Source organism: Olea europaea, chromosome 2 (assembly GCF_002742605.1).
Source record: "Olea europaea var. sylvestris chromosome 2, O_europaea_v1, whole genome shotgun sequence".
Lineage (NCBI taxonomy): Eukaryota > Viridiplantae > Streptophyta > Magnoliopsida > Lamiales > Oleaceae > Olea > Olea europaea.
In genome coordinates this window covers 26578128-26589706 of record NC_036238.1, presented here as the reverse complement: position 1 = coordinate 26589706, position 11579 = coordinate 26578128, and the positions used below count along the sequence as shown (strand labels likewise).

Below are 11579 nucleotides of genomic sequence, written 5' to 3'. Positions count from 1 at the left end.
CATATATATATATATATATATATATATATATATATATATATATATATATGAATCAATTTATGTAATAGAGCAAATCTACTAAAGTCCCCAACATTAATTACTTTGACAAAAATGGGGGAAAAAAATACCGAAAAGAGGTTGGAGTTTTGAAGAAAAGTGGAAGGCACAAAACTATAGAGCAACAAGCCAACCTTTTAAATAGCATTTTTAAAGAAATTTGCACAGACTTGGAGAGGGTCAAAAAGAGAAGAAAGAATAAGAGCAAAATAAGAGAAGCTTAGAAATTGTTTGGGGAAAATTGAAGAAGAAAGTCGAAGCAAGTTTCCACTCTAGAAATCCAATCAAGGACGAGTTCTAAGAAATATCTTTAATCTTATGTTTAATTTCTTCAATTTTGAAACGTATCTCTTTATCTGGTACATTTCTTGTTAATTTTTCCAATAGGATGCGATGATTGATGTTGTTTAACCTTAACGTAATTAACTTTTTTCCCCATTCATGTTGTGATTGTTATTTATTTAATGTATTTCATTTGCTTGATAACCAAATATTTTTGTAGCGAAGTATTTGATCCTCGAGAAATTATTATCTATTAATTTTAGATTCAGTTACAAGCACCTCAAGTTTTTGTAGAAAATAGAAATATACTTCTAATTCTAGATGATTCATTCAGCTATTCTCACAAAAGTGATTGCAATTGCACATGTTATTAATTGATATTGAGATATAGTGTATTAATACACTAAATTTGACACGTGAGAGATAATTAGCTAAATGAGGAGAATTGAGGCTATCATTAAAAAGTGAGTAATAAGTTAAATTGCTTTTGCGAAATTGATTAATTGATGGTTAAGTGAGATCATGATCCTAACAAATTTTCAATTAGAGCACTCCAAAAAATATACGTTTTCTTGTTTTCATTGTTTTTAAATCATTTAAGCACAAGTACACTTAAGAACTACAATTTTGGATTACCGACGTACCAAATTGTTAACTTATATAATTATTAAAAATAATTTTAAATTTAAGAATATAGTAACTGTGTTCTTACGTTAGTAAATAAAATAGAAAATAACCTTCTATAATTCATAACCAAGATTAAAAAAAGAAAAAAGAAAAAAAGAAAAAACTATATTAATAAGTCATTAACTTAGTAATACACAATTAAGTGGTACGTATAAGTAATAAATTTATTTAATTATTAAAAATTATTTTCTTACCAACAAATATAAACTTTCATAGTTGCAAATATACAACGAAAAGTGAGAAAAATAGGTTAATTCTTAACAAAGCTCTAGACAATAAATGTCATCTCCCAAAAAGTACACAATACCGAAATATATTTAGGCGCTAGGGGAGGGTGGCACATTTACTGAGAAAATTCTTCAACTTTTTAATTAATTATTGAGATAATTAATTAAGCAATTTTTATTTATATAATGTCGAAGTTGTATGCATTATCAATGTATGCTTGCCTGATATGAAGTTATAACCTCCCATCAGTTCTGCGCTATCTATATTTTGCAAAGGTTTTTTTTTTTTCACACATTAATCAACCATGGATTCATAAAAATTCGGTAGCTAATTTATTTTTTGAAAAAAAAAAAAAATTTGTTAATAATTTTTAATGAAATTCTTGAATTTCTTTTCTTTAATTCTAATTATCATCATGCTTGTACTAGTTAATTAAGGTTTATCACATAGCATGCATGTATATCCATTTCAATTCAAATTTATCCGTTTAGAGTTCTATTTTCTTTTAAATACTCAAGAAACCTTAAAACAAATTCCAAACGTTTGACTTGGTTTAAACTTGTAACTCGGAGAAAACATCATTCAACAACATTATTCGTTAAGGTTTTCTTGGAGTCCTAAGATGGAGAGTCACCCTAGACAAACTATAACTGGTGCTCTTACATACCCTGTAGATGATAGCATTCCCTCAACTTCGTATTTTTACAATGATTATTTCTCAAGGCTTACTGATGATAAATACTTTGGCGGTTTGCCTCCGGGTTTTAGATTTGTTCCTCGTGATGACGAACTTATCGATGACTACTTGATCAAAAAGATCAGGAATGAGCAGCTGCCTCGGAATGAGATTGGCGTCCTTAATCTCTACGAGTTCAACCCGGAACAACTTGCCAGTAAGAAGAACTGTTTAGTTAGTTTCTATACATTTGTTTAGTTATTTGTTTCTTTTGTAGGATTAAACTTATTAAATCAATCATTTTTATATTATTTGCTAATCAAGTGAAGATGGGTAGGGTTTTAGAATGGATTGATAATTTTTTGTTCGTGCTATTTGGTTACAGAAGATTACAAGCCAGCTGGACCGAATGAATGGTACTTCTTTACCCCAAGGAATAGAAAGTATAAAAATGGGCAACGGCCAGATCGAGCTGCAGGTAAAGGATACTGGAAAGCTACCGGGGCTGACAAACAAATCAAACGCAACGGTGAAACTATTGGATATCAGAAGGCTTTGGTATTCTACGATGAAAAACCAAAGGGTGTGAAGACTTCCTGGATTATGCACGAATATCGAGTGAATAATCTTCCACCCCGCCAACGAAATGGCCCAGATGACATGAAGGTACAACTATTTTTCATTTGAATTTAAATTATATAGATGTACATTCCTAGATAACATTGTTGTTGATATTGTGTGAGTTGTCAAAATTTGTGTCATTAATTATCTAAAGTGTTATTTAAATCAGCATATAAAAAAATGTCTACTCACAAGAATGTTATCCATTATGTCAAAATTAGTGTACATGTAGCAAGATTGTTTTTATTCACGCATTAATCTTGAAGACTTTTAAAGAGTTCTTGAATTTTATTTATTTGCAACGTCATTAAATGGAGTGTTTTGTTGTAGTTGGACGATTGGGTTTTGTGTAAGGTCTACAACAAAAAGGGCAAATCGAACTACAACACTGGAAAACGACAAAGGACCAACCAAAATCAGGTTCAAGAACTACATAACGAAAATGATCAAGCTGCAGCAGGGCAGGAAAAGAATGATCATAAACTGGAAGTTCATCCTGTTCCTCCACAGAGTTTTCCAAATTATCAGAATCCCGATAGCGTGGTTTACCCAGATGTTTATGATGTTCCTCCATATCAGAATGCAGAGATATACAGTAATCTAGCTCCCATTACCATGGTGTCACCAATAAATTCTACTCATGATCTAGTGTCAATGGAACAATATCACGAGTCATCAGGAATTCCAACGATGGACAGGAACGAATATTTGGATTTGGAATCTTTGCTGCATGAGGAGAATAAGCCCTATGATTACTCTCTATTATTCCAGCCCCCCAGCCCCTTTATATCTTTCTAGTTTATTTTAGATATTGAATCTGCGTTAGACCTTGTCTTTTTTAGTAGTTTTATTTGCAGTTTTTAATTTTCATTTTATGCATTTTTATTATCCGAATTTTGAGATTATTTATGAACATTCTATTTATCATGATTTTTATTTTGTTTTTCATGCTTTTAGTAATCGATTTTTTATTTTTTTGATTTAGTCCAGATCTTTCATTTGCTTGTCTTGTGGTTAATATAATATTTGATATGAAAGTCTGTTAAGTCATTAGCTTATTTATTATTATTCAGCTTGATAAATACATATACCGCATGCACTTTATGTGGCTTCAAGATATCTCGTTTGGAATGTCATCCGAAATGCAAACCTAACAAAATTTGGGGGAATAAATCCACAAAACATTCTCTGGGGTGACAAAACTGAGATAATGTTTGGTTCATTATCTGAGATAATGTTTTGCAAAATGCAGTTAAGTATCAAATTTTGAAAACTGTCTTATAATCAAGTTTTCCCTCATCCAGCTGTCTATAATTTTCGTTTTCTTGTCTCGTAGAAAATCTAGTGACCCTTGAGAAGACGTACCTTTCTTCTTAGTGGAAGTTTAGTTTGATTTCAGTGAGAATTGGTTAGAATTCCAAGACATAGGCAAGGGTTGGTTTTAGCGTCGGGTTGTAGGGGTGGCCATAATATTTCTTGACAAAATCAGTTTTTTGGCGAACATATTATGGAATGGCCGAGGAAGGTCGTGGAGACATGGTGGTGGATTATATTAACAGTCAAAGATTCCATCTTAAAAACTCGACATTGTTAAGAAGAATAACACAAACCCCCATATATTAGTCTAGGTTTTGATATTTAATCGCTGTGGAATATATCTCTTAGCATTTCCTTGTAACATGTTTGCTTAATAGGGCATATCAATTTGTGATTCGTGTATTCATTTGAATTTTAATCGGATCGAATTATTCGATGAAATTTAATGAACAATGGTATCATATTAAGATTTTTCGTTTCATTTTAAAGGGTTGACATTGTTAAGAGAGAAGTACGACAATGTCTTTTATGTTAGTTGTTTATTTTAGTCTTTCAATACTGGATTTATCCCTTAACAAATTAGATGAGTCGTGGTGGAGAAGGAGATGGTGGTGGATCGGAAGTTGGGTGGGGATGGTGGGGTTTGGGAGGTTGCAAAAAGATTTTTCCCATTTTTATTTTCTATTCTTTTGCATATAAATATATTTTCTTATTTTATGAGTTTAAGGGAAATTATGTCATTTTAATGCCCTCTTACAGAATTTTTGAGCAAATTTTGTTAGCGAGGAATGAAAAGTTGAAGCTAAGATTCTTATAAGAAAGGATGAGGGAAAAATTGTAAAAAGGGGTGAAAGGTTAGGGACTAAATGTATAATCTAGCCTTTTAATTTTTAATTTTAATGCGTAGTGGATGGACGAATTTACCTTTCTAAAGGACCCTTGTTAGAAATTAAACTCAAATGTTTTTTTTTTTTTTTTTTTTAACTGCGTCAGATGTTGATTTAGTCTTGCAAATTACTAGGAATTTGGTTTTTTCTTTGTTATGCCAATAAATTAGGGCTTTAGTTGATCAATTAGCTGCATTTTTTTAGGGATTTTTTTATTCAGTTTGTTGAGTTTGTAAATGGCTATAAATAGCCGATGAGTCCACTCTTTTGTTCATCAATAAGAAATTTATTCTTCTCTCATTTATTTTTCCTACTGTAATTTTTACTTCCAAGATAATGTGTTTGGAAATTATTCTGAATTTGATTTCCTGCATCTGGTATTAGAACCTAAAATATCCAGAGTTTCTTTTGTTGTTCTAAATTACTTGTAAGCAGAGGTCAATCCAACCTCAATTTTCGAGGCTTAGTGGGAACTTTTTGGTCGATGGTGCATCCAGATGAAGGCTTTGTTTGGCTTTTAGGAGTTGTCTGAGATTACTGAATCTTGATTTATTGAACCAAATGATCAAGTTGTTGTAGCAGTTCTTACTCAAGTCAGAAGGACAGTCTAATGGAGAAAGAAGAAGGATAAGAAGGCTTTATTTCTCCTTTACCAATCTATAAATCATGAGGTTGTCTTTGAAAAGATCTCAATTGTAACTATAGCTAAAGAGACATAGACGTCGCAAAATTCTAAGGTTACCTAACTTGAGAGGTGAATTCAAATCTCTTTCAATGAAAAAAATGTAAATCTGAAACTCTGATTATATTTTTCAAGTTCAGCTTGTAGTTAATCAATTGTTGATTGGGTAATTCCTAATGTACATAAAAAAATGTACATCAAGATGTCCACCTCCTCTCATATCTTATTCGAAGTAGGCCCCCTCCATGTGAGGGGGGTTGACACCTTGATGTACACCCCGAATTATATCAAGCATAACCCTTGTTGATTAATGGTGAAAAATTAAATGAATAGGAGTTGTTGAAAAGATTCCAAGGTCCTTAACGCATCGTTTTGATTATTTTGTTGCTACAATTGAAGAAGGAAGGGGCTTTTTAGCCATGCCTATTGAAGTGCTATAGATTTCATTGTGTTCTCATGAATATAGAATGAATAATCGAGAAATAAATATTGGGGAACAAGCTTTTCAAAGCAGACGAAAAATATGGAACTAGAAAAAAAAATGTTTTATTAATTTCACTTCTTGTGATTTGAATGTGAGCACTATGCAATACAAGAATGTCTTATTTAAAGGAAAAATAATGCAGACAGATTACATAAATTCTGCAGACCTATTAACATAAATTTTGCTCTTCCTATCTTTGTTTTATCTTCTTCTTTAAAAATCTTTAACATATATGGTTGGATAACTGGATATGATGCTGGTTCGGTGCATTCCTCCAAAGAAGGAATAGGATTGGAGCAGATTATTTTGGAATGATTTGCTAATTTGCTGGTTGGACTGATTTGTTGCTATATCACCTAGATTCTCTCCACTAATTACAGAAATATTGTGAAGATATGCAACCTTGTCACACTGAGATTTTGGGGTTTCCTTATTACTCCTTTGATCTTCACAATAATTTTTGCTGTTAAGCAGCGATGAGCTAATAAAAGCAAGGTTAATTTGACTAGCTCAAGCAATTCAAATGGTAGTCCCAATAGTGAAAAAAGGTTTAAATGTTACCATATTCTCCAAGAAAAAGATTGGCCAGCACACTTCTGAAAATCAAACATACGTTGAAAAGTCCAAGTTCAATGCTTCGTTTTGAAGATAAACAAAGCCAACGTATCAATTATGAGAAGTGATATATAAAATCGTGATACAACGAAATTGTGGTTCTTATGAGCATATTTCTAATGTATTTTATGTTCTTAGTTTGCATTGAAATTTATTGAGTCTGTGACAACTATCTAAAAGGGGACTTAAAATCCCAATTGACAAAGGAGTTTGTACTATTATGAATTCAAAATTGACACTTGAAAACTACAATTTGGATTACAACTATACCTAATTATTAACTTATATATTTTTTGAAAAAGTTTTTAAATTTAAGAATTTACTAAATTTATTCTTATATTAAGTAAACAAAATAGAAAATAACCTCGTGTAATTCTTATCCGAGAATAAACTATATTAATAATTTATTAACTTAGTAATACACAATTAAGTGGTACATATAAGTAATAAATTTATTTATTTAATGAAAATTTATATTTCTGGTTACAATTTTTTTAATATTGTTTTGCGCGGGTTAAGTCACTAACAATTAAAAAGGATAAGACGATTGTGTAAGGGACGAAACCTCTTGAGACAAAGTCTCAAAAAGGGGTGTTCTTTTATTGGCGATGAACTTTACAATTGGAAATGAAAAACAACGTGCCTCCAAGGGGCGCAAGCACACGAGTTACAGAAAGAAAAGTGTTTAAGTCTAAAAGCTAAGGAAATGAAAATTACATATTCTCAGTTCGAGAGTTTGGATTCGGTCATTTGCTTCTACGTCCTTTCTCCCTTTTATACTTCATAGACGATCTCTTTGTGATTAACTACTCTAAAAACTGTTTGATCGTCCTATAACTACCCACTTTCTTCGTAGTGGCCATTTTTTCATGAAACTGCCTTTTAACTGCTGCCATTACCTTTTATCGTTCAACCGCTTTCGATTGAATTTCTCGAGTCGTGGAACGTGATATGGCTGCTTTAACAACTGCCTTGATAACTGCATTTCTTGATAACTACGACGCGTTATGTCTGTTGATACCTTGGGCGACCTGAAGGTTTGGACGAGAATAGAATAACAGCTCTGGGCGACCGTATGACATTCTATTCGTTCAGATTCTGGGCGACTTGCAAACTTGGGCGATGGCGTTACCGCATTCTTGGGCCCTCTTATTTGGGCCTTCACCTTGATTCATTCGATTGGACTTCGTTCTTTGGGCTCTCTGATTTGGGGATCCTCCAATTGGGCTTTACTCCTTGGACTGTTCGATTTGGGCTGAATTTTTATGTGTCAACAAATATATTTTACAATGTTTTTTTTATATATATATATATATATATACATTAATCATCTACGGATTTCCCCATAAAAATTCGGTTGCTGAGTTAATTTTGAAAAAGAAATTAAAAAAATCATTGTGATATTCAATGAAATTTTTGAATTTCTTTTCTTTAATTGTAATTATCGTCACGCTTGTATTGGTTAATTAAGCTTTATCACATAGCATATATGTATATCCTTATTCAATTCAAATTTTATCTGTTTAGAGTTCTCGTTTCCTTTAAATACTTTAGAAACCTTAAAAATTAAAATTGTAACTCAGAGAAAACATCATTCAACAACATTCTTCATTAGGGTTTTCTAAGAGTCCTATGATGGAGAGTAACCCTAGACAAACTGTAACTGCTGCTCTTACATACCCTATAGATGATCGCATTCCCTCAACTTCGTATACTTACGATGATTATTTCTCGAGGCCTACTGATGATGAATACTTTGGCAGTTTGCCTCCAGGTATTCGATTTGTGCCTCGTGATGACGAACTTATTGATGACTACTTGATCAAAAAGATCAGGAATGAGGCGCTGCCTCGGAACAAGATTAACGTCCTTAATCTTTACGAGTTCAACCCGGAACAACTTGCTAGTAAGATGAATTGTTTAGTTAGTTTCTGTACATTAATTTGTTTAGTTATTTGTTTCTTTTGTAGGACGAAACTTATTAAATCAATCATTTTTGTTCGTGCTATTTGGTTGCAGAAGATTACGAGCCAGCTGGACCGAATGAATGGTACTTCTTTACCCCAAGAAATAGAAAGTATAAAAATGGGCAACGGCCAGATCGAGCTGCAGGTGAAGGATACTGGAAAGCTACCGGGGCTGACAAACAAATTAAACGCAATGGTGAAATTATCGGATATCAGAAGGCTTTGGTATTCTACGATGAAAAACCAAAGGGTCTGAAGACTTCCTGGATTATGCACGAATATCGAGTGAATAACCTTCCACCCCGCCAACGAAAGGGTGCAGATGACATGAAGGTACACCTATTTTTTATTTGCGCGTTAATCTTGAGAGGTTTTGCAGAGTTCTTGAATTTTATCTATCTACAACGTCGTCCAATGGAGTGTTTTTTTTTGTAGTTGGACGATTGGGTTTTGTGTAAGGTCTACAACAACGAGGGAAAATGGAATAACGCTAGAAAACGACAACGGGCCAACAAAAATCAGGTTCAAGAACCAAATAACGGCAATGATCAAGCTGCAGCAGGGCAGGAAAAGAATGATCATTCACTAGAAGTTCATCCTTTTCCTCCACACAGTTTTCCAAATTATCGGAATCCCTATAACGTGGTTTACTCAGATGTTTATGATGTTCCTCCATATCAGAATGCAGAGATATACAGTAATCTAGCTCCCATTACCATGTTGCCACCAATAAATTCGACTCACGATCTAGTGTCAATGGAGCAATATCACGAGTCATCAGGAATTCCAACGATGGATAGGAACGAATATTTGGATATGGAATCTTTGCTGCATGTGGAGAATAAGCCCTATGATTACTCTCTATTATTCCATCCCCGACCCCTATAATTTTTGCTAGTTTATTTTAGATATTGAATCTGCATTAGACCTTATCTTTTTTGTAGTTTTAGATTCAGTTTTTTTATTTTCATTTGATTCATTTTTATTATCTGAGAATATGGAGATTATTTATTGAACATTCTATTAACCATTAATACAGCTAATTTGTATCCTAAGCTATGGTTTTGAATTAAAAAATGTAAATTAAGCATTTTGAGCTAATGAGATCTTGAATCTTGAATATTAGATTGACATTTTATATAAATGCATGCTATTTAAATGGATACTGATTCTTTATATTTTTGGGTTTTCTCTTTTACCTATTAGCAACTATATTGGTATCTTTTGTGAGGCAAGTTCATGTATAAGAACAATTTAGTATTGAATTAATGCCTTGTGATTTAGTAAATAATTTTTGAAGGAAAAATGAATTCATATTTGTATAGGCATTTTTTCAACTTTAAACCCTATTATATGAACTTTATAATTTTTTGTATTTGGGATTGGTGGTGGAGAAGTAGAGACGTGTTGGTAAATTATATTAAAATTTGAAATTTCATCTTAAAATGTCAATTTTGTTAAAAAGAATAGAACAATTCCTTATACATTGGTCTAAATTTTGGTATATAATCGATTTAGAATTTATCCTTTAACATGTCATCGCAAGATGGTGGTTCATTTGAATAAACCACTCTTGGCTTTGTGTCCTTGTTTGAATTTTAGTTAGATTGAATTATTCGTTAGAGTTTGATGAACTATGTTACTATATTAATGAATAATGTTCTATTTTAAAATTTAAAATGTCAACGTTGTTAAAATGAGTAACACATATTATTTTATACTCTTTCGGTGTTGAATTTATTCTTTAACATATTAGACGGGTTGTGGTTGAGAAGAAATGAGTATCTAATTTTTTAATAAGTCAGAGATGGCGAGTTGGGGAGGGGATGGTGGGTTTTGGGGGTTGCGGAAAGTTTTTTCTCTTTTTTATTTTTCTTATATATAAATATATTTTCTTATTTTTGTGAGTTTAAAGGAAATTACATCATTTTAATGCCATCTAAAAATAATTTTTTAATGAAACTTGTTAGTGAAGATTAAGTCCCTATTTGACAATCATTATTTGGGAAAACCAAGATTTTGAATAGTAATTTATCGAAGAATATGTAATTAAAAAATAGGAAAAATTTTTGAACTCACTTGCAGAATATTTTATTGCGTGAATGTATATTTGAAAATGAGTATGTTGAAAAAAAAAGTTTCAAAATAATGGCTGTCAGAGTTTACATTTTATGATGTACACGAGAATGACATATAGAGCTTGTTTGGGAGTGATTTTTAGAATTGATTTTTTGACCGTTAGGAGAAAAGTGAGGTCCACTTGTAAAAGAAGAAGTCAAATATAACAATTGAAATAGTGAAATAGCGGTCAAAAAATCAATTTTTGGGCTAAAAAAGCACTCCCAAACAGGCTGATAATGCATAAGTTTTGGATGAAAGTAGTCGGATATAATGCACGTGAAATATACCCAAACAGTAAACGACCAATTTGGACGAAAGTGGTCGGATTGGACCCTTCTGCCAATGAAAGGTTAATTTATCGACTTTTTTTTTGGCTAAAATTCAAAGGACATATCCTGAATTCATAGCAAATGCATAGCATACGACAGATTTATTCGTACTTCAATCGTTCTTTAACAAACATGACCGTAGTATTTTGACCATAAACGACTAAAACTTCCTTGTGGAAAATAAATACGACGACAGATCTTTTTATTCGTACAAAGTACTTCAATTCTCGTAACTGAAGTATAAACCTACGCGGAAGGCGTAACAATTTGAACCCATCTTGAGTTACATAGTTCGGCTAAGGAAATTCATCTTATTTGCCCTTCAGCAAAAGGAACTGCTTTGAAGAGTAAAACCTGAACAGATTATAAGCAGACATTGCTGATATCACAGCCATGAATATCGATGCAAAATAGCCACACAATAAAGCGCCAGCAATTTGCGTGCAAAACCTTGTGAATCTATTGCAAAGCTTCATCCACTGTAAACTGCTTTCACCAGTTACTGCAAACATTGATGCTTGAACCGCGGCTGAATTGGCTGCAAATACTATGTAAACTGCTGCCTGTGATAGAAGGGATATTTAAGCAAATTGCAAAAATAAGCTGATTTATTTGAAGTCAAAGTT

At 32.3% G+C, this 11579-nt stretch overlaps 2 protein-coding genes across 2 annotated transcripts; both read left to right on the top strand.

The window, feature by feature from the left end:
• Window positions 1–1876: 1876 nt before the first annotated feature.
• LOC111374614 (NAC domain-containing protein 72-like) lies at window positions 1877–3349 on the top strand. Its single transcript, XM_022997318.1, has 3 exons — window positions 1877–2147; window positions 2316–2596; window positions 2882–3349. The coding sequence occupies exons 1-3, from the start codon at window positions 1877–1879 to the stop codon at window positions 3347–3349; spliced, it is 1020 nt and encodes a 339-aa protein (XP_022853086.1).
• A 714-nt stretch (window positions 3350–4063) lies between these two features.
• LOC111374607 (NAC domain-containing protein 72-like) lies at window positions 4064–9391 on the top strand. The gene is made up of 7 exons (XM_022997306.1): window positions 4064–4140; window positions 4246–4267; window positions 4452–4518; window positions 5089–5182; window positions 8120–8442; window positions 8556–8836; window positions 8939–9391. Exons 1-7 carry the CDS (start codon window positions 4064–4066, stop codon window positions 9389–9391), a joined length of 1317 nt encoding a protein of 438 aa, XP_022853074.1.
• Window positions 9392–11579: the final 2188 nt, after the last annotated feature.